This window comes from Pagrus pagrus (genome assembly GCF_965226575.1).
Source record: "Pagrus pagrus genome assembly, chromosome: 20".
In the NCBI taxonomy this organism is placed as follows: Eukaryota; Metazoa; Chordata; class Actinopteri; order Spariformes; family Sparidae; genus Pagrus; species Pagrus pagrus.
Window position 1 is genome coordinate 11,824,799 of NC_140207.1, and position 22,167 is coordinate 11,846,965.

General features: G+C 47.7%; 2 protein-coding genes across 3 annotated transcripts in view; one reads left to right on the forward strand and one right to left on the reverse strand.

Annotated features, from left to right (window-relative positions):
• Nucleotides 1-83: 83 nt before the first annotated feature.
• On the forward strand, nt 84-10,320 carry usf3 (upstream transcription factor family member 3). The gene is made up of 7 exons (XM_084341334.1): nt 84-185; nt 702-826; nt 920-951; nt 1,073-1,155; nt 1,259-1,355; nt 1,526-6,516; nt 7,967-10,320. The coding sequence occupies exons 2-7, from the start codon at nt 783-785 to the stop codon at nt 9,773-9,775; spliced, it is 7,056 nt and encodes a 2,351-aa protein (XP_084197460.1). The 5' UTR covers nt 84-185; nt 702-782; the 3' UTR covers nt 9,776-10,320.
• A 332-nt stretch (nt 10,321-10,652) lies between these two features.
• Nucleotides 10,653-22,167, reverse strand: part of boc (BOC cell adhesion associated, oncogene regulated) — a 28,280-nt gene continuing 16,765 nt past the window's right edge. For both annotated transcript variants that reach the window (XM_084340620.1, XM_084340619.1), the window contains exons 4-18: nt 19,501-19,647; nt 18,637-18,780; nt 17,946-18,239; nt 16,196-16,468; nt 15,844-16,112; nt 15,586-15,751; nt 15,154-15,213; nt 14,664-14,873; nt 14,145-14,320; nt 13,826-14,048; nt 13,549-13,734; nt 12,965-13,176; nt 12,787-12,875; nt 12,379-12,530; nt 10,653-11,776 (exon numbers count right to left, since the gene is read on the reverse strand). In XM_084340620.1, the coding sequence (XP_084196746.1) occupies nt 11,607-11,776; nt 12,379-12,530; nt 12,787-12,875; nt 12,965-13,176; nt 13,549-13,734; nt 13,826-14,048; nt 14,145-14,320; nt 14,664-14,873; nt 15,154-15,213; nt 15,586-15,751; nt 15,844-16,112; nt 16,196-16,468; nt 17,946-18,239; nt 18,637-18,780; nt 19,501-19,647 (2,771 nt within the window). In that variant the 3' untranslated portion in view covers nt 10,653-11,606. The remainder of the gene's footprint in view (nt 11,777-12,378; nt 12,531-12,786; nt 12,876-12,964; nt 13,177-13,548; nt 13,735-13,825; nt 14,049-14,144; nt 14,321-14,663; nt 14,874-15,153; nt 15,214-15,585; nt 15,752-15,843; nt 16,113-16,195; nt 16,469-17,945; nt 18,240-18,636; nt 18,781-19,500; nt 19,648-22,167) is intronic.

The following is a 22,167-nucleotide window of genomic DNA, read 5'->3' on the forward strand; positions in this document are numbered from 1 at the left end:
GATTGGCTGAAATCTACCACATCTAGAAAACCATTGGCCGTCAGCTCACCCAGAGCCCGCCCCTTACTGCAGTACGTTAGATGTATCTAAATTGTTTTGAGTTGGATGCTGTGCTAGCAAACAGTTAGCCTCCAACCTCAAAGTTCTTGCAAGGAAGGACAGTCTCCAAAATGCCGAGACTAGAGGTTAGTGGAAACTACCATCCATACGCAGCCTTTTAATAGCAGCGACGCGAAGAAATCCGCCATTAATTTGCTTGATAATCATGTCGGTAACGGAAAGCTAAGCTAGCTTTAGCCAGCTAGCTAACAGAAAGCTAGCTGAATAGGTATTGCTCAGGTTGCTTGTTTCTTTTGCTAGTTTAGTGACGGGGTAATTATTTGAATATCACTTATTGTCAACGTAAATCGGGACTCACAGCTGTTCGTGCCACTCGTTGATCAGTCTGTAATTATGCTGTAATATGCAGGTAAATTAGTTTAGGTTAGCTATAAAGCTAGGTTAATCTACACCAGATTGTTAGCATCTGATTGTTGTAGTGCAGGCTCAGTGTATCTTAACAAGGTCTTTTGACTGATATCTGCCGTTATATGACATCATTACTGTTTCTGAATGCATCCTTGGTGTTATACATTTCTCTAATGTCATCATACTCATTTAAAATGCATACTGTCTCCGTATGCTTCATGTTTCCATTGCAGGACGGACACGAAAGGGATTTAAGGACCAGCTGTTAAATGTGTTGACTGGTACCTTATCACACAGGCAACTGTTAGTACAGGATGCCAGAGATGACTGAAACTCAGACACCTGGTCGTAAACCCAAGTAAGGATGTCTGTTTTATTCCACTCAGGTACATGGATATATATGTATGTTATAGTAATAAAAAAATGTGAACTGATGTTTTGTTTTTTGCAGAAAGAAGAAAAACAAAGAATCCCACAATGCAGGTGACATATCTCCTAATATGCTTTTCTTCAAATCCTACATATTTGTGTACATTGATCTATAGTTTTACTTGTTAAACTAGTGGTCATCTGGAAATTAAAATGTAGTGTCTTCTTTATACAGTTGAGAGACACAGAAAAGAGAAGATTAATGCTGGGATTAACCGCATCGGTAATCTCCTGCCCTGTTCCCAGGCACTTAAACAGGTAAGAGACAAGCTGGCACTAATGTTTTGCTTCATCTGCAACACTTACAACAACTGTACAACCAGTTAACTGTTGTTTGGTACTTTTATCTCGTAATCTATAGAGTAAGAACATGATCTTGGACCAGGCTTTTCGCTACATCACTGAACTGAAGAAACAAAATGATACGATGCTCTTGGAAGGAGGAGATAAAGTCCAAGGTAAGATTAATAATTGTACATCTCACACATTGTTTTTGCAGTAGCAGACACCTTTATTAATACTCAAAGTTAAGAGACTATGACTGTAGGCTGAAACATGTGCACTTGGAATCATTAACGTATGACTAAGTACACTTGATTGATTGTATGTGTTCTTGGTCTCTGTGCAGCTGAGGAGATTCGTCGGCTGCGGCGTCAGTTGGAGGAGCTGAGGAGGGAGAGCGCTCACTACATCGATCTCCTCAAAGCCCATGATATCAACCTTCTAGAAGACCCCACTGTTCACTGGAAAGGCAAACAGCGCTGCGCCAAGGTGGCAAAGGTGACACCCACTCACCAACTCCCAAAGGGGATCATCGTCTATTCCAATGGCAATGTGATGTGTCCAGCAGGAAAGGAGACTAGCCCAGCGAAACAGCCTTCTGAAACAGTCATTCTTCAGCCATCCCCTGAAGTCAGTGCCAGGTTGAGGGTTAATGGAGCCCTGCTGCAAGTTAATACCTCTACTTCCACTCCTGCACTTCTCCCTGGGTCAACCGCCACTCCCACCCAGTCTACACCAGGCCTGAGAGTGATAGAGCAGTGTGTGGTGGAGACCCCAGCTGCAGCCCCGACTCTGCCACCCTCTGTGTCTTACATCACCCTTCAGATCCCTGCAGCCACCACAACCCTGCCACAGCAACCGCAGCCTGCCGCTCCAGCTCCGACCCTCACCATAGCGGCCACGTCATCCTCACAGCTCCCTAGTGAAAGCCCTGCTCAGCCAGTGTCCAATCTCACCACGCTCACCCAGGCGATAACCACATCCAGAGCAGGAGCCCCAGAGGTTTCCTCTTGGGTCACACAGGACACTGCTATGAGGACTGTAAGTTACACTGCTATCCCCAATAGCCAGGCCCTTCTCAGGGCTGGGGCAGCAGGCAGCACACAGACCACCTGGACAACACTGCAGATGGCAGGGAACACAGTGCAGCCAGTCTGCCAGAGTCTCACCACCCCAGAGGTCATCAACACCACCCAGGCAGTCCAGCAGGTGACTGTGTGTCCAATGGGCAACAAACCTTCTGTTCAGCCCATTCAAATACAGATGCAACCACATGTGCCTGTACAACAAGCACCCATTACAGCCCACATTCAAGCACAGCCCTTTCAGAGACCACCCCAGCTACGGCCAGCAATCCTGAACCAGGCCCTTCCTCAGCCTGTCCTAGCCCCTCAACCTCAGTGTACTGTTCTCCCCAGGGCAACAATAGTACCCCAGCCAGCTGTGGTGACACACCCTGCCGTCGCTTCACAGGCCCAGCCTGCTGTACTTCAGCCAGCGTCTTTGGTTCCCCATCCTCCGACAGCCCTCATACCTCAGCCTCAGCCCACCCTGGTACCCCAGCCACAGGCCACAGTGCTGCCCCTTCTTCAGACCATGCAGGTGCTGCAGGTCAACCCAACCGGAGGAACGGCTTCAGGTGTAACAGCCCCACAGAACACTAACAACCCAAGTGTGGTCATCCTACAGCAGGCTAGTTCTTGCCCAACCCAGTCAGTTGTAAGGGAGGAAATAACCAATCAGACACCCTGTCAGCATATTGTAATCATTCAGGCACCCAATCAGGCTGCACCTGCCCCTCAGACTCCGCAGGTTGGCATGGTGCCTGCAGCTGTGCCTGCTGCAGTACCTGTTATGTCCACCCAAATACCCACAACCAACAGTTCAACATCTGCACCTTCCTTACAGAGTGTTGGGGGAAAACAGCTGGTGCACATTCTCCCACGCCCTGTTCAGCCTCAAATGAACCATCCCCTTCAGGTCACCCAGGCCTCCTCTTCCCCACCGATTCCTTCAACCCCGCAGACTATCACTGTGAATGGCCAGGTGTTTGCCCTGCAGCCCATGAAGACTTCTGACCAATCAAGCTCCCAGGGTGGGCAGAGTACACTCCAGCTGGTCCAGCCCACCACCACGGAGGAACCAACAACTAATGTGGCCCTAAACAGTTTAGGGGCACTCAGCAGTCTCAATCAGAGCATCTCTCAGGGCCTTCCACTTACCATTTCTAGCCAGAGCAGCATTCAGCCTTCAGCTGCTCCATCATCAGTAGTCCAGCAGACACAGCCTCCCGCTCAAGCATCCGTCCCTGGAACCACACTTGCTCTACCTGCCCGGCAGTTACAGGTCCCTTGTTTGAATCCAGTCAAATCAGCGCTGGTGGTGAATGCCTCTAACACTACAGGAAGGAGGCTCCGTACAACTTCGAATGCAAAGAGGGCAACAGCTAAAAGGACTAAACAACCCAAGAAAAAAGAGCTCAGTCAGGCACCGCCTGCTGTGGCTGTTTCAGCCAAGCCAGTGGCTGCAGCAGGAGAAAGTCAAACAGTTCAAGTTACAGTATCTCAAAGTTTACAGTCCTCGACTGTAAAAGTCACAGACATTCCCCCTGCTTGTACCACAGCTGTCACAACTGCAGATTGTAGTGAACCTGTAGCAAGTGTCACCTCCACACAGAACACTCAGATAATGATTGTGTGCAGTTCTTCTAATGAGTCAACTGCGCAGAGTCAGCCCAATCCACAGAGTAAAAGCCCCGTCAGTGCAACTCAGTCTGACGTTATATTCAGTCAGACTAGTAACACTAGTAGTGTGGCAACTACGGTTACAACTGTCAATGTCACATCGGTCAAGCCAACGGTCAGTGCAGCTGTGGCCACTGAGAGTAAACCAGCTGTAGTTTCTGGCAACAACTCGACTGTAGTCAAACACTCAGCTCCAGAGGTTAAACAGGCATCCACGAGTTCAGCAACTAGCACAACACAGAGTAAGTCAGCTGCCACTACAGGTGTTTCTAGACAGAGCAGATCTGTGGTCAGTTCTGCAGGTGCCACTGAGACTCGGTACACCCCCACCACTGCTGCATGTATGACTCCAGTCTGCTCCAGCAGTGTCACAGCGACTCCACCAGTATCTTTAAATCAAGCTACCCTACCAACAGGCGCTGTAACGCTATGTCATCCCCAGGGATCTAATACCCAAGGTCTTCTGCCCTGCAATAAACCTGTTTCTCACACGACCACATCCCCCTCTGCGTCCACAACTGTGGCACTCTCATCACCTGCCACAACCTTTTCCCACAGCTCTGTTACAGCCCCTACAACGAGTACAGAGTTTAGGAAAAGGGTCACTACCAGTAGAGCTCCAACACAGCAGACAGATGTGAACATTCCCAATCCCTCCCCCTGCCTTCCCATTGAAGTCAAACCACCCCCGCCCGCTGGAGGAGACAGAGAGGCTCACGTGGAGAGACACTCCACAGCAGCAGCGAAAGAAGGCTTGGTGGCAGCGACTTCTGAAACTCCCTCTAGAAAGGATTTTGGCCTGTCTCAACAGGTGTACACTAACCTTGATGATCAAACTATAGAGCACCCTATGACATCCAGCAGACAGACAGATTCTCCCATGTCTACAGGGGCTGGGGGAGGCAGAGGGTTCTCTGTGGCGTCCATGCTTCCCCAGGGCCACAGTATTAGTGCATCATCTGGCTCATTTGGAACATTTACATTCACCTCTGAGCAGGCAGAAATGCTGGCCTTGGCCATGCTTGAACAGGACAGTCCAGGAAGGCGGAGTGGAGGCTGTTCTGGGGACAACACTGCTTCAACAAATCCCACCACAGCCACATGGGAGCCCACAAAAGCTCCACCGGTGTCTAGCAGTAAAGAAAGGGGCTCAACTCAACAGACAAAAGTGACTAAACCCATGGACAGCGTTACAGTTAAACCAGCTGTTCAGGTGTCTGTCAGAGGACAGGTGGGGGAGGGGTCTGTCAGTGGACCTAACGGAAGCAGACATCCACAGAACATCTCGTACTCCCAGTCTCAGTCCCTTCCCCAGGTCCAGTCTCAGAGCTCCTCCCAGAGCGGCACTGTTGCCAGCCTCAGTGTCAACAACTTGATCAGGCCCAGTTCCAGTCAGCAGCCCTACCCTGGCTCTCCCAGTCTGGCTGGCCAGCAGAGGTCTGTTCCCTCACCTGTTGGGACCTCGGCACACATATCCCAACCCCCAAACAATGCCCTCTCACCCTGCTCTGGCGCAGCCCAGCTGAATGAGTACACCCCCTTAAAGACTGCATTAATGAGGGCTCAGGCTGGAGTTGGCGTGGCTGAGCGGCAAGTTAAGATCATCTCCAAGCGGCAGGCCCAGGAGGAGGTGATGCTGAACACTGGAAAACGACCCAAGCCTTGCCCTCCATCAGCTACCACTGTTAGCCATATGGAAGTGAAAGCACCAGACCACAGCCAGATGATGGTGGGGCAGCTGCCTCCCACGTCTGCCACTGTCATGACGAGGATTAATTCAGAAAGTGCAGGCCCCCTCTTCTCCACAAACTCTTTCATGCCGGTAGTACGACCCACAGATGGCCACTGCCCTCCTCAAGGGCCCCCTGAGCAGAACCAGCCAGGTGTGCTTCATCTGCCCCAGGGTCATCCACAGCATGCTGCAACCCAGCCTGGCCAGCACCTTGGAGGAAACCTTTACATGAAACAGCAGCAGCAAGAGCAGCAGAGACACCATCTGTATCATTTGCAACACCACCTGACACAGCCTGACCCTGCACAGCGCCACTCACTACACCAGAGGGCGCTTCAGCAGCAGCAGCAGGAGCAGCAGCAGCAGCAGCAGCAGCAGCAGCAGCATGTGCAGAAGAAGAGGGGACTTGTCAGAGGCAGTCAGACTGGTTCACCTGCTGGGCTGCAACAGAAGCAGCATCACCTGGAAAAGTCTGGAGTTCAGCAGCCGCACTCACACCAACAGCAACAGACACAGCATCAACAGCACACGCAGCAGCAGCAGCAGCAGTCACAGCAGCATCAACAACAGTCACACCAACAATCACAGCAGCATCAACAGCCAACACAACACCAACAGTCTCATCACCAACAGCAGACTCACCAACAGCAGCCACAGACGCAGCATCAACAACACCAACAGCAGCAGTTACAGCAGCAGCAGAGCTCTCACTCCAGACACCAGCAGCACCTGCAGCAGCAGATCCAGCAGCAGCAGCAGCAGCAGCAGCACTTTAGACATCAAGAGAAGAGCTGTGAAGCCCAGGCCGCAGGATCCAGAGCCCACCACAGCAGCCACCTGGGCCAGCAGGAGCACCTCAAGGTCAGTGTTAACATGCTAAATGACAGGGGAAATGATGTCTTGATGCAGAAAAGTCATTAATCGGAAATTTAAAACCCAATTCTCGCCCCTTATGATCACCTGTAAGATTCATGAGTCAAATCTTTATCCTCCGAAACAGCGAAGCGTCTCCCTGAGCTGCGTAGTGCAGCATACTCGATAAAAGCAGTAAAACAAAATAAAATAAAATAATGTGAATTAAAGGCTGATACCAAAGATATAATTGTTACTGAATAAAATAAAATTGGCATCAAAAGGATTGTTAACACTTTCATTTTTCACAAAATAGAATATAAAACCAAGATAAACCTACTGCTTAAATGGTTCAGGTATCAGTGTGTACATGAGTCTATGCACCAAATACCACATGATTTATTTCTTAGAAATGGGCCCCTGCTACTTCCAGCAGCATCCTGTACACCTGTATGCAACTTAAAGGAAAAAGTTCACCCAAAAATTAAAATGTACTCATGAGGAGATAATGAGTGCCGATGAAAAGTCGCAAAGTTTCGTAGTCCACAAAACATTTCTAGAGCTTCACAGCAAAAACAGTGTTGCAGCATTGTCCTAAACAACTAAAGTAGATGGGGACTTGATGTAAAACGTTAAAAAAAACAACTGAAAAAAACATAAACTGACTCCATGCAGCTTGTCCGGAGTTATTTAAGTCTCCAGAAGCCCAGAGATCACAAATTGATTTGAAAAGACGTTATTTACACCATTTTTAAAGCCAACTTATCCTTTTAAGTGATTCACTGCTCACGGAGCCAATATCTATAATTATCTAGTGACTTGTGTAACTAAAAACAGATCCATAACATAACAACTATACACTTGATATACTGATGTACTTGATATCAGCTAATACACAACGTTCAGGTATGGGAGTCGGTATCCAGAAGGGAAAAGATGGTCTCAGTACATCTCTAAGAAAAATAATCACTACCTCCAGTGTGTCATTCTGTCAGTGCAGTCAAATGTGTTAAAACAAGTTCAAACTGGTATGCTCTGTTGGTATTTTTGGGCACTGGTTGGTAAATCTATCCAACCTATCTGACACTTTGGCCAACAGCAGTGTTCTCGTTACAAAGACTTAGCTGCAGCAATCCACCGCAGCAGACCATATTTACACAACCACAGCAAAACAAAAACAAAATGCTTGCCGGGGAGCTTTTTCTGTCCTGGGCCTCCAGTGAACAAGCAGTCCTGCCCCCTTAGCCGCAGAGACAGAGGAATGAAAATTCAAGGTTGCAAGTAATTTAAAGTGAAACACAATTAAATTATTACAATATCCAACCAGTTGTCAGTGTTTCCACTTTATGCCATCTATCTATACACATCTGGGAACTATCAGTAAAACACTGTGCTTTAATTGCTGTCATTGTATTATAGTAATCCAGCTATATAACATTTTGACTTTTCTCTCCCTCAGCCTGGTCAGGACCATAACGCTATGCAGAGGATGATGAGTGCCAGGACTCTGGAGCAGCAGCTCATCTCTCCTCCCAGCAATCCCGTGTCCCGGTCGTCTGACCTGGCTTGCGCTCCGTCACGCCAGGAGCGTCACCGTGTTTCCAACTACTCTGCCGAGGCGCTCATTGGTAAAAGTTCCACCAGTGGTGAACAGCAGCGCATGGGTCTCCACCTTCAACCTGGCCGTGGTGCCACGCAGGAGCAGCCGGACCTCCGCGGTTACCTCGACACATCACGAGGGAAGGCCAACATCGCACACAACCCACAGAATCGGCTCCCCTCTGAGCACCCAGTGTCTGCTGATGTCCAGCGGGTCTCCGAGTGTCCGCCATTCAAGGCCATGGGAGGAGGAGGAGCACATCAACTCGGTGGTTTTGAGGCTCAGGTGTCTCGTGGGAGTGACATGGCTGCTAAGTCAGTGCCGCCCTCCCAGAGGGGTCCCCAGGGGCAGCAACAGGGAGGGTTCAGGATGGGTGTCGGCCCTCCAGCAGACGGCAGGAACCGTGGCGGCTACAGCGCAGCTCATCCCGGCTCACAGGGAGTTCAGGTCGGACCTGCACTGCCCCGGGAGCAGGAAGGATGTCACCAGGGTTTCATGCAAAGCCTCCTCTCCCCCCACCTGCCTGATCAGAGCAACCACCAGCGGGTGCAGTGCTGTCCCCCAGTCAGCATGGAGTACAGCTGCGTGCCTGGAAGCTCTTCAGGAGACATACAGGGCAAGGCCTCCAGCCCCAGTGTGCCACAGACACAGAAGGCCCAAGCTATGCGACTCGGAGAAGGCAACAAGGGCCACATTTCTCAGGTCAGCAGTAATATGCATGGAGGCCCAGGTGTGCGCGCAGGACTCCCCCACCCTCCGACCGCACACAGCAGCTCTGAGCCAGGCCGCTCCTCAGCCCCCTCCAGACCTCCCACTGCTGTTAGCCAGCACTCTCGCCACATCGCCCGAGATGCTCCGCCCACCAAGCTGAGACCAGGTGACCGGGCTCGATCAGGTGCTCTGAGACACAGCAACCCCTTTGAGCCTGAGGGCCACCTGCCTCTGCCCTCTGGAGGTGGGGTGCTGCTGGGCAGGCCGCAGTCAGGAGGAGAGGCACGACGCAGCACTATCGTTAGATTTATGGCAGATAGTGCTCAGGTTCCTAGTGAAAACAACCTGGTTCCTGACCAACACCTGACTCAAAACTTTGGTTTCCCCTTTATTCCTGAGGGAGGGATGAATCCTCCGCCTCCCATCAATGCTAACTCCACTTTCATCCCTCCAGTCAGTCAGCCCAACGCCTCCCGTACGCCATCTCTTCTCCCTGTGGAGCCCCAGAACACTTTACCCTCCTTCTACCCTTCTTATTCTCCAGCGGCTCACCCCAGCCTTCCCAGCGACGTCACGCTCCAATACTTTCCCAACCAAATGTTTACCAGCCCGAGCGCCGACAAGGGCAGCGCTCCTCCGCTCAACAACCGCTTCGGCTCCATCCTCTCCCCACCTCGTCCTGTGGGTTTTGGCCAGGCCAGCTTCCCCTTGCTTCCAGATATGCCACCTATGCCCATTGCCAACTCATCTGGAATCACCCCTCACATATCCAACTTCAGCCTCACCTCACTGTTCCCTGAAATCGCCACAGGCATGCCCACTGACGGTTCGTCCATGCCAATGTCTCCCCTGCTGTCTCTCTCCAACACCTCGTCTGCTGACTCTGGAAAGCAGCCTAATCGTCCTGCCCACAACATCAGCCACATTCTTGGCCATGACGGCAGCTCAGCTGTTTGAGAAGAAGTCCTGCTGCTTTTTGATGAACTGGTGTTCAGAGGAGAGTTTCATTTTGAATTTAAGATACGTTTCTTTTAAATGTTCAGGAAGTCATGGTGAACTACCTGATGAACGGTTTCTAAGCTGATATGACACCACGTCTGTCTGGTGGTGAATTTTGTTGTTTACATGTTCACACAGTCTCAATCTCGAATCTGTTCCTTCTGGCATATGTATGATGTCAAAGTTATAATTTGTAATAATCTTTTGATTTTAAGGTGACAGGAAGTCGTGTTCTTTTAAGGCTCTTTGTATGAGATGTTGGTTAAACCGACAACAAAATGATATTTAGGTTTAGAACTTGAATTCAGTGTATTTTTGGGGTCGTTAAGAAACCTTCTGCACAGTTACCTACCAATGTAATTTACTAACTTATATCAGGTTGTAGTGTACAGAATCTTTGTTTTTCAAGAGCTATTTTGTAAATACCAATGTTTCATATCAGAATTGTTAGATTATGTATGTATTTGTAAATACAAAATTGATTAATAAAGTTTATAAGGAGACATTTGTATTTGCTGCCAACTGGACAATCTGTTTTCTTACTCCACTAGATGGCACTTGAACTCATCACTATTTTCTGCGTAGTTCTGGGTGGTGCTGCAGAATCCACCAGTGGGAGAAACAATGAAAATTAGTGGCGTTTGTGGTGTCTTGTCCAACAAGAGTGGATTTAAGACTAAGTTGACACATGTGTGAAAAGGAAACTAGACAGCAAATTATTTGTTGTCACTGTAAAAACACAGCAAAACAAAAGGAAAGCATTTTAATCATAGTGTGCAGACTGTAGCTGCCACATAAATATATCCCAAGGTTGAAAAGATGCACCAAACTCCAGTCAGATTTCATAAGCTTTTATTTACATGCAATAGTGCTCCAGCATGTGCAGCCACAGAACAGCCACACTTTATAAAAGGGGGGAGTGTAGATTCAGGATCTCCTTCATTTTTGATTGTGGATGTCTCTGGCAAAGACTAATACTTATGCACCAACCTGTGAGGGAGGAATAATACTGACACACCTGTCACAGCGCCCTCACCTGGCAGTCATTTGGTAACCAGCGATGAGTAAACACAGAAGTGGTTGCAGTATAAAGTTCAGCTTATCCATGACTGAGTTTAAGATAGTTTTTTTTTTCCAGAATCTCTCCCATTCAGTGATTTAAAAAAATAACGAAATCAAAAAAATAAATAACTATACAATATATAATCTCTTGTACACTACTGGAACAGAATGATTTATGTTGCATACACTTGTTAATAGTTTGTTAATGATGAGCAATGCATAATACATTTGTGTTACTGCTATACAAGAAGACAGGCGGTTGTATTTTGAAAACATGACAAAGCAACAGAACTAAACAGCAATGAAGCACCTCATAATTACAGCATCAGACTGGTTTGAATGGTCCCTTTGTTTCTGTTGTACATAAAGCTAAGTACCTAAGGTCCAGACGTTTAAGGATGGAGGAGGATCTCTGTGAGGAATGACTAGACATGAAGTGCTGAACTGAGAGGAATCCCCTGCAGATTTAAAATGCCCCCTGGCTGATCTTCACGTGAGGAATAATGTCTCAAACCTCCTCAGGAAATGCAGACAGCATCACAACTTGGTTCTCCCTTTCTCCATGGCGTAGCGAGCAGGGGGAGGTATGAATAAAGAGTCTTTTTCAATATGAAAATAACCTTATATACAGTATAATCAGACACTTATGTACAAAAGCATAAATATATAAATATCTGTGATACAAAAATAAATATTTTCTCTTGTTTTCTTCTTGTTCAACAGTCTCTCATGCATCTGTTGTGTTGGCTGTCCCTTCGTCCTCGGGGTATGCTTCATTCGGGAGGATGTTCACTTCCTGTATCGTCGTGTCTTGCGACTGCGGCGTCGTGGCTGCCGACGACGACGTGGTGAAAATCCCTTCGTCTTCTAGAGAGAGAAGAGGAAAGGACGTCGACTCTGCAGAAAGAAGCAGGGAGAGAGATCTGGTCAGAAAACACAATTGGCGACCTTTTGGATTTAAACAAATAGGGGGCAGCATATCACCAGAGTAACCGCTAACTGCTGCCAACTGTAGCCGCCGTTAGCCTGTTAGCTCAGTTAACTAGGAGATAGCCGTCGTATTAGCTGCCTGGACTGGGAGCTCGGAACCAGGGGATTGGGAAAGAGCTAGCAAGTTAGCAAATTAAATTTTTTCACTGCTTCTTAAAAAGAGGCACTATGTAGTTTTCCATTAGCAAATGGAAATCTCTAAACCCATCTCTAGACCATCTTTGCCATGTGTACTACTTCCTCATTTATTTCTTCTTCTCTTGCTTGTAATTGTCTGTTTGCAAATGTCTTCAGTCTTTGAGTCTGTGAGATTCAGTTGAAAGCTTAAAAAAAGCTAATTTAGCTAAGTTAGTGAACGATCAGTTGAGATCACTTAGCCACACGTGACATCTTCAAAATGTCAGGCTCTCCCTTCAGTCTACCAATTAATAATCAACAATGATTGCTTCCTGTTGGGGATCATGACATTGGATAAGGAAAAGCTACGTTGCAAATGACAGTGGACGTACTGTGAGTGATGCCATCCTCCGCTCTATCTCCTCCACAGACGTTGCCATCTCCTCTCAGTTCCTGTGAACTGAGGTGCTGATGGGAAGAGTCGAGGAGCTGAAGAGTGGAGTCGTCAGCGGGACAGCAGTGCTGTTCAGGATGATCTGAACCACTGAGGAAGACGAGGAAAAAACGTTATATTAGGGCTGAAATTTATAATTGTTTCCAGTGTTTCCAGAGAAAATGTGAGAAGAATGAACAATGACCTGCACATTTTTACATCTTGGGTTTACTGTATTTTTAACCTTCTAGTCTACCCTGAGTATAGTTGCAATGATTAATCAAGTAGTTGTCAACTATTAAATTAGTGGTAAGCTATTTTGGTAATCACAGCACATACTGTACATGACATTTACATGTAAACGTACCTGGTGGAGTAGTGGTAAACAGGCAAATGTCCATTTGACATTGTCTGTGATAACAACGTGTCACACTCCATGTCACAGTCCACCTCCTCCTGCAAAACAAGCACATATAGAGCATACATTAAACACTATTTCATAGCATGGACAGATTATTAACAACGTGTATGGAATGAGTCTTTACCTGCTGCAGCCCCGGCAGGCAGTGTGAGTTGTGGTGAGGTTTGCCGTTTGGAGTGTATTCTCTGTTAGAAGGGTAGACGCCATGTGGAGCCGCCATGTGGTTGTCCAGCGGGCAGTGGCCAACCAGGGCAAGTCCCTGAAGGGGCACCATGGTGTACTGGCATGACGACACAGGGGCGGCCACGGCAGGGAAACACAAGTCGGATGTTTGCTCTGAAATAAGCACAAAAAAAGAATTAAAGAGATGTAGAGACATGACATCACACTGCGTCCACATGCCACACATTTGCAGCAGCTAGTTTGGCATGTAAGAATTAATTTAGCACAGCCACTCTGTTGTTGTTAACGGTGCTGGCTCAGGCATGTGTGCGCTGACCAATCAGAGTAGACTGGGTAGTCAGAAGGGGGCCTTAAAAGTATCACCGCAACGGTCAGCACTCCCGACCGAGACTTCAGACAGAGGGGGAATACAGTGCTGCAGCACTAAAGCATGTAAACCTATTTTAGTAGTTACCCAAAATAAAATTATGAACCTGAAAAATAGCTTAATATGTCTCCTTTAAAGGCACATAGAGGAGCACTCACTCTGTTTGGCCCAAGCCCTCCAAAGGCAGAAGGGGATGAAGGCGACAATGATGAAGACGAAGGCTCCTAGGACGATACCAACTATGAGGTAGGGAAGGTCGCCAGGCCGAGGTATGAGTCCGCCGGAGGGTTCGAAGCCGTGGTCCTGTGTCTCTGGTAGGATCGTCCGCTGGGTATTTAGACGAGCTGAGGAGACAAAATAATTGTTAAATCTCAGACTCGCCTACATCAGCAAGTGTGAGTGTCAGTCCGAGCTGAGGAAGCAAAGTGACCCCACCTTTTGTTTCACGGATCACCACGTTGCCAAATTCACTCTCTCCCTTCTCGTTGAAGCTCTGCATCTTGATGTCGTAGGCGGTCTCAGGCTGGAGGTCAGTGATTGAGTGCCAGTATCTGTCCCCCTCCACCACATCCTTCTTATAGTCACTGTCATTATCGCTGTCTGACGGCCGGTAATAGATGTAGAAACCGTAGATGGGCGTGTTGTTTACAGGAGTGTACTGTTGAGAGGGGGATAAATCATGTCATAATCACAATCAACAAAATACTTATTTTAGTAGACATAAACACATTAATTGTGTCCTCCGGTCACTCACCGTCCATTTGAGAATGATGGTCGTCTCATTGATGGCTTCGTTGTACGTGATGTAGGGTCCGTCGACGGGGCGCTCATGGGTTCTCCCACCCACCACTGTGTATGCCTTCGAAGGAGCGCTGGGAGGACTGGAACCGATTACGTTCACCGCCACAACACGAAACTTATAGGACGTACCTACAGGGAGAGGAATAACCATCACTCAGCTGTCTCTGGAGGCGACACGCCGCCTAGGATGAGGCTGCGTTGACTAATGATGTTTGTTTTCACATTACTTTATGTCTTCCTTTTAAGAACAAATGCCATGTTGATTGCGTTACGGTTATGGGTTTGACTGATGGCAGCAATTACTGAACTGACTGTAACAACACTCATTACGCTGATGAATTTACAGGCCGTGGGAGTGTAATTATGCAGGACATCATCATTATAATTACACGGTACATCCTCCCTCTCCCCCCCAACCCTAACTTCTATGAATAAGAACAACACTGTTTAAGTGCGTGCGAAGATGGCCGACCTTTCTCCAGCCCCGTGATCTCCACAGAGAGCCGCGAGGGGGGGATGTTTTCCACCGCCGTCACCCAGTCCTCTCCGGCCTTCTTCACCTTCTTGTATTCCACCCGAAACGACTGGATGGGGAAGCCGCGGTTACCCCGAGGAATCCAAGTCACGTATGCCGACGTTTCCGTTGCTGTGGAGACTGTGGGCTTGTCGGGGGCTTCGGGAGCTGCAGAGGAAGGAAGAATGGTGTCAGATGGAGGACAAGAAAAGACATAAACTCACAAACAACACTGTAATTATAAGGAACAAAACACATTGCATTCAGCACTTACTGAGAGCTCATCCTTCAGAGACAGAGCGGAGAGAGAGATTGAGAAATGTTAGTCAAAAAGAGAATGGTTAGTTCAGGTTCTTCTGTAAAACAGTTAGTTTAGCAGAAGTCACTTATTGTTAGTATAATTAATAGGAGGTAGAGGTTGCAAGTGCGGGATTGGAGGGATACTTACGAGAGAGGCTTGGCGAAGGGACAGCAGGCGTTTTCGGTGGGTCGATTTGCCCTTTACGACCTGAAGACAGAAAATACAAACAGTCCGATTTTAGATTAAGGAACTGCTTTAAGAGCATTTGTGATTAATTCATCTTTTGCACGAGAAACAACATTTGAACGAGAAAAAAACAAGCAGGTATGTTTACCACGTTCACCAGCTTAGTTCAGAGTGTTAGCGTGCTAACACTTGCGGCTGAGGCTAATGATTCCCGTTGATTGTCATTCGTTTTTTAGCTTTTGGACTATATCACATTTTAAACTGATGATGGTGCGACATGAAGAGTTAAAGGATTTACAACATGGTTCATTCATCCTGACCAAAGTGTTAGACTGACCCACACTGGCATCAACATGTTTAAAATGCTCCGTGCCTGCTCTGACAGTGTCGTACCTTTGCCAGTTCTGAAGGTCATCATGGCAGGTTGTCCCAAACCGGCACAGTTTTTGGCAGCCATCTCCACCTCGTACAGGCTGTCCGGCTGCAGCTTGGCCAGAGTCAGCTTGTGGAGGGAGCCTGAGATACTGCTGGATGTCCACTCTGCTAGAGGGTCTCCAACCTGAGTGACACGGACACAGACGGTGAGTTGCTGACGAAGAAAGTGTACATTTTGAGATAACATACTGTTTAAGTGTGAAGTGACAGCAGTACCTTTCTGTATTTGACCATATACTCCAGCACAGGGACTCCTCGCTCATGCCGCGGCCTCCAGGTGAGTTCATAGTAGTCAGCCTTGCCCGTGCGTGGCTGGCTGGAGATGATGGGGGCGTCTGCAGGCAGGATCTGCCCTGGCAGCTCGGAGCAGTCGAGAGGCAACATGGCGCCCGAGGCCCCGGGCCTCACAGGCGGCTGCTCTCTCAGCACCTTGTCTGGGCTGAGCGGCCGATAGATCGAGGGCAGCTTCCCTCTGGAGGAGATCCCTAAAAAGAAAAGACATCATGAAATCTAAAGACTGGAAAATAAAGAGTCAAATCTGTGACACATGACGGACTATCTGACTCACCGGTTGATACTGTGATGAGGCGAGCAGAGGCCTGAGAGCTGCCCACCCCGTTCTCAGCCATGCATTGGTACAGTCCGTCGTCCTGAGGGCCCACATTGGAGACGCGCAGCACCTTGGAGTTCAGGCGGTGGCGAGGAGACGGGGCCAGGGGACGGGCGTTGTGAAGCCACATCACTGAGGGAGTGGGTTTACCGCGGACCTGGCAGATGAAGCGCACCGTCTCACCGTACGCGGCCTCCTGCTGCTGCAGCTCCACCGTCACCTGAGGCGGCTCTGCAGGAGACAGACTCAATGTCAGGAGGCTAGTTTGAAATTACATCATTTTTAGCAAGTGTCTGAGGCTGCAAATGACAAAAACTGCATCAGCACAACTGAGAGTTATTACCATCTCATATATCACAGCTGTTTTGCTATTAGGGCTTCCTATTCCTGAAAATTAATTGATTCCAGCTTCTCACAGCTTTTTTTTTTATATCACTGTAAACTCAATATCTTTGGGTTTTGGATTGTCAAAAACGAGCAACTTGAGGAGCTGACTTTGAGCTTTGACAGATATTTTTTGCTATTTTCTGGCCGTTTACATGTTATAGAGCACATGTTGTTTTTTTCATTTAATCCAGATAATCCAATAATCACATGATTAATCCATAATGAGAATAATCTTATTAAAAGGGGCAATATGTAGTTTTGGAGAAGAAATTCCAACTCAGAATTTTAACATTCACAAATATTAATCTCAGAAATATCTATTTTTTCCACAACTGAGTGAACAAGCTGTCGCCAGAGCACTGTTTGAAGCTAGAAAGGTGGCAGGGTCCGCCAAATATAAACAAAGTACCAGAGTTTCAAATTGTTTATTGTTTATTCAGTCAGGAAAACAAAGAGTTTGTTTAGTTTGTTCAGCCATAAAATAGTCAGTCGATGAATCGTCAATCTACTGATTAATATTTCTTCTCCAAAACTACATAGTGCTTCTTTAATGTGCAGATTTCTTTTCCCCATTATTCCACAATTTAGTTTAGTCTATAAAAGTTTACAAAATAAAAGAGGTAAAAAAACATGTCACAGAGCCCATGGTGACATTTTCTAAAACTTGAATACATCCCCTTTAAAATGATAGAAAACACAGAAAAAGCTGCTGGAACCAATGAATCTTTGTCGTCCACTGCTTGATAAAAGCATGCTGGCTTATTAAATCTGTTTAAGCTCGAACAATGTCACATGTGTCTGAATAAAATCACAATCATGCACGTGTGTGTGCGTAGAGTCTGTATGACAGGAGGGGAGTATAGAGCCAGGCAGGCGGGGCCACGCCAGCTAGTTGATGGTTGGCTGCTTGTGAATCAGGGAAAGACAGAGCTCATTACAGCAGCTCTCTGGCTTTAATCAGAGCCAGCTGCAGAGAGACAAGCCCACAACACACACACACACACACACACACACACACACACACACACACACACAGAAAATCACTGTAAAAACAGTCATCCATAACCTAGACACATTCAATGAACTCCTGCTGAAGAATAGAGAGCTCTGTCTCCCCAAAGTCTTTCTTACACAGCACCTCCTGGGCTTACATGCCTCCGACATGCTCACACACAGACCTTCGTTCTCTCTGCCGCCAAACAGGAGTCAGACCAATTATTAAATCCGCGGCACAGACAAAACGCCACCCATAAAAATCTGCATTTCACGAATCTTACAAAAGCGACACACAGCACGCTCAAACAACTTTCCCTTTACTCACCAAACACTTGGACGTCATACAGCACCGTCGCCGAGCTGGCCGAGCCGATGCCGTTATCCGCCCGGCAAACGTAAGTGCCGGAGTCGGCCTCGCCCACCGCGTCGATCAGCAGGTTGCTGAGCAGGAAGCGAGTGTTGTTATGGGAGCGCAGGTCCTGCCCGTCTTTAGCCCATATGACCTGCGGCGTGGGGATGCCACTGGCCACGCACTCCAACACCAGCCGCTGGCCTTTGGTCACCATGATGGAGCGAGACGCCGGCGGGTAAATGATACGAGCGGCCTCTGAGGTGGAGCCTGGAAAAAGAGGTGGACGGTCAGTGTGATGTGAAAAAGTCCGTGCGCGTTTTCCCACACATCTCAGTTTTCTTCAAATTGCTTGTATATGTGTTGTGGTTGAAATTACAGCCGGAATACAAAAGGACATAAAGCATTTGCAGAATCATGAACTGTGCACGTCATCACCTGACTAAATGTCTCCTGGCAAGACGGGATGATAAAAGTCGCACTGAGCTGCCGAGCCGACCACATGTGCGCCACATGTGGCTACAGTAACAGTTACAAGCTCTCCAATAATGTCTTCTCTCATGTAATTACTTAATGGCCGACACATTGAACCATGGATTCAGTCTTTAAGTCATGTTTTCATTAACACCAGCATTGCTAATAAAAAAAATTGTAGATTATGACTCACGGCGTATGCGCAGGCGGTCAGCAGAGATGGACGTCTTGACCTCCTGAGTGACGGGGTTGTAGGCAGCACACTTGTACGGCCCCTCGTCGTCCTGCGTGGCGTTGGCTATCTGCAGGTTCCCTGACGGCATGATGAGGTAGTTCCCTACAGGAAGAAGGAACAAACAGATGTCAGGGTGTGCTAAACTGATCGGACTGTACACTTCTGACCAGCTTCTGTGAGGGATGGCGCTTTTGATGGACTGAGGACAAAGATTTGAAAGGTTTTATTTGTCACATTTATTTCACTGAATCTCAATGTCATACTTTCAGTCAGATAAAAGATTTATAAAGACGGGATGCTGCAGGCAGGATGGAAGTTTCTTTGGTACTTTAAAGTAATAATATACAAATAAAACATAGCTAAAACCAAGAGCAACAGCAGGTAAATCGAGTCCATGCTGTGAAACACACGTGTAATCTGAGTACTATGTGCCATTCCAGACCATCTGTGCACTGCCAGCAGGGACCACAAGGTGGCGCCCCAGAATCTGAGCCAGACTCGGTGAATGCATGTCAATGTGGTATTCATTTCCTCAGAGATAAGCTGCAGATATCAGTACCTACAGCTCCCAGGCATCATCAGCATACCAGCCACAAACCACTGGAGCTTTTCTTCTCTTCCAGGCAACTTAGAAGTAAATAGTTTGAAAAATAAACAACTGCATTCCCATGTTTCAACGTCCTCCAGATAATACCCTTATCAACGGTTTTATGATGAGCCAGATAGCTGGATTATAGCATTCCGGTAAATTACGAAGATAGCATGGGAGTCAAGAGGGAAGCAGATTATGTGAGAAGCTAATGGAGTGAAGCAGCTCGGTACCTTTGGATGTTTCCAGCCACTCCTGCTTGACGCTGTAGCGGACCTGAGCCTTGGGCTGGCTCTCCGGGAGGTGACACTCAATAACAGCCGTGTTGCCTTCGTCGACCTCGATCTCCTGCTGGTCGTCGGGCTCAAAGTCCCGCAGCTCTGCAAAACACAGGCGAGGGGAAAAAGTCAGCGCCGTGACACAGTTCACTTTTCTTTCATCGCGTTAATGCGCAGTGTAAATCAACATGTTTACAGTCAGAAAACCACAATCATCGGAGCAATAATAAACTGTATAATAACTGCGCAGTTTCCATATTGGGTGTCTCTCATATCGGCCTCAGCCACATTCCCACAACGGCTTTAATGCGCCCTCTCTTTGAAAGAGAAACCTCCTCTGCATCCATCTAATAATTTCTCTCCCCACAGCTTGTCTTAACACGATCTGACTTAAGTCGCAGGAATTTTATAAAATGGCACTCCGGCTAATTTCTCTGTTTTACTCATTTCACGTCACTTTGGATAAGCTGAAAGCCTTAAAGTGGTGTCTGTAACATTCGAGTAGGTGTCATTAATCCTTTCAAACATTATACTGGGACCGGAGCCGGTTCAGATTCTGTGGGAAACTGGGGGAGTGGGATTACTGGGGCCATGTGCTGCTGCGACTGTGTCCCGCAGACACACAGTCTGCACAGGACAGACACTCATGTGACCCCTGACCTCCTAAACCCCCGCCCCTGGCTGAGCGGCCCAGAGGCCCGGCTACGGGGTCAAAGGTGAGAGGTGTCCGTCCTATAGAGTTTCAAAGAAAGATATCCAGTTTGGGTTTGGGAGGAAACGGCAAAACTTTGCTCTTAAGGAGCCGGGGAAAAAAAAGGAAAACCCACAAAAAATCTTAGCGGGGGGACGCTGCCATTTTATAGATTTGAAGCAGAGTGGAAGAAAAAGAGGGAAAAAAAAGAAGCAACAACTGCAGAAATGTGTCATGGAGGAGTCCAGGAGTGAAATGAAAGATAAATAAAACGTCTCGGGGAACGTAATTAAAAAGTCTACCGGCCTTTGTTGATTTATTCTTAACAAACATCCATTCTTTCCAGAGGTGCTATAACGGGTGTGTTTTTCTTGGACCGGCTGCTCTCTCTGGCAGAAGACCGATTCGCTGCTGGTATACACAGTCAGCTGATGAGGCGCCTTTGTATACGGCTCTAATTCAATAAGTGAAGTTTATCTGCTGATAGGGACGTCGCTGTGATTTACTCAAAGTGCTGAACAAACACCTTCACTGCAGGCTGCTGATTTATTCACCATGCGTGCCGGAGCTGCCCCCTCTGTCTGCGTCTGGGGGAGCTTTTAACGGGAGAAATGGGGGATATCACAAACACAACTCCATCTCCTCGACTCCGTTTCAGCTCTTATTCTGAAAGATGAGAATCCCAGCCAGGACATGTCAAGCTAAGTGGAGGGAAAAAGGCCTTAAAGAGAGACCGTGTGGCGCTCCATTTGCTAAATCAATCAGGTGCTGTTTTTACAGCCACTCCCACCTTCTCCCAAATTCCTCCAGTTACACCTTTTAACCCCCCTCCCTCAACTCCACCGCCCCGCATTCTTCACAGGAAGAAACCCCGCATGGGTGCCTCTCAGGTGCGTGTGCGTGCATGTGAGCGCGCGTGTGCGTTCATCCTGCAGGGATGGAGGATTGATGGTATTCATAAAGTGGAGCAGACCTCCCGCACCAGCAGGGCCGCTTGGCAAGGCAGACTTTAAATATTTCAAGAGAGACAGTGCATTCATCATCTTTATGTGTAGCAGTAGGAGGCCTGCGTGTGTGTGTGCGTGTCTGAATTATAACATGTTTGTGCAACGTGTTGTGCGTTCACGTTGTGCAGATACACGCAGGAAGAAAAAACGGGGAGGGTGATTGTCTGCACAAGAATTCAAGCGAGCGAGGAGCTTTTAACTTATGCCAAAATAGCGCAGATTCATTAGAGTCGGATAGCGAGGAGGGTCTGGAATCAACCTATCCCGATCACAAAAAACATGTGCGTACAACTAAGAGGGCTCACATGGAGAGGCAGGCACGTACACACTCCCCATGGAGCAATTCCTTAGGCGGTTTCGGGGTGGCCGAGTAGAGACCGTTATTAAATTAGAGAAGTTTTTTTCGGGGGGAGGCGGGGTGAGCAGTCTGGCTCCACATGTAGTTATCTCAACACGATTCATCCACTATTTGTAACCATCAATAACTTTTACCGCTTTGTACACAGGGAAAATAAAAAAACATGGAGGAGGTGAAGATGACAACAGAGGAGGGAAAGTGAAAGATAATGAAAGGAGGGGAAGAGGAGAGAAAGTGACAGGGTGAGGAGTGAAAAATGTGGATAGGAAGAGAAGTGTGTTTTTGTGTGTGTGTGTGTGTGGAAGGTTATGTGTGAGGGCTTCAGGGAGACAGAATGTGACATCACGTCTCATCTTGTGCGAGGATCTTGTCTCGACTGGCCTGAAACACCTCCAGTTTCTGCAGCTATGGCAGCCTCATACATCACATCACTACATGTAAAACAATACAGTTAACAGCTCCCTTTTTTCTGTGTTCAAGTGAGGCATACACCCATATCCTCTGTCCACACACATACACACACACACACTTATCCCCTCCACCCTGCCCTCTAACCAATTACGGGG

What these genes read in the sequence shown, in the direction of transcription:
- usf3 (XM_084341334.1), top strand. Translation starts at nt 783, where the DNA reads ATGCCAGAGATGACTGAAACTCAGACACCTGGTCGTAAACCCAA. An exon ending in CAAAGAATCCCACAATGCAG is followed by an intron (nt 952 to 1,072) that starts GTGACATATCTC and finishes TTCTTTATACAG; the next exon opens with TTGAGAGACACAGAAAAGAG. An exon ending in GCCAGCAGGAGCACCTCAAG is followed by an intron (nt 6,517 to 7,966) that starts GTCAGTGTTAAC and finishes TCTCTCCCTCAG; the next exon opens with CCTGGTCAGGACCATAACGC.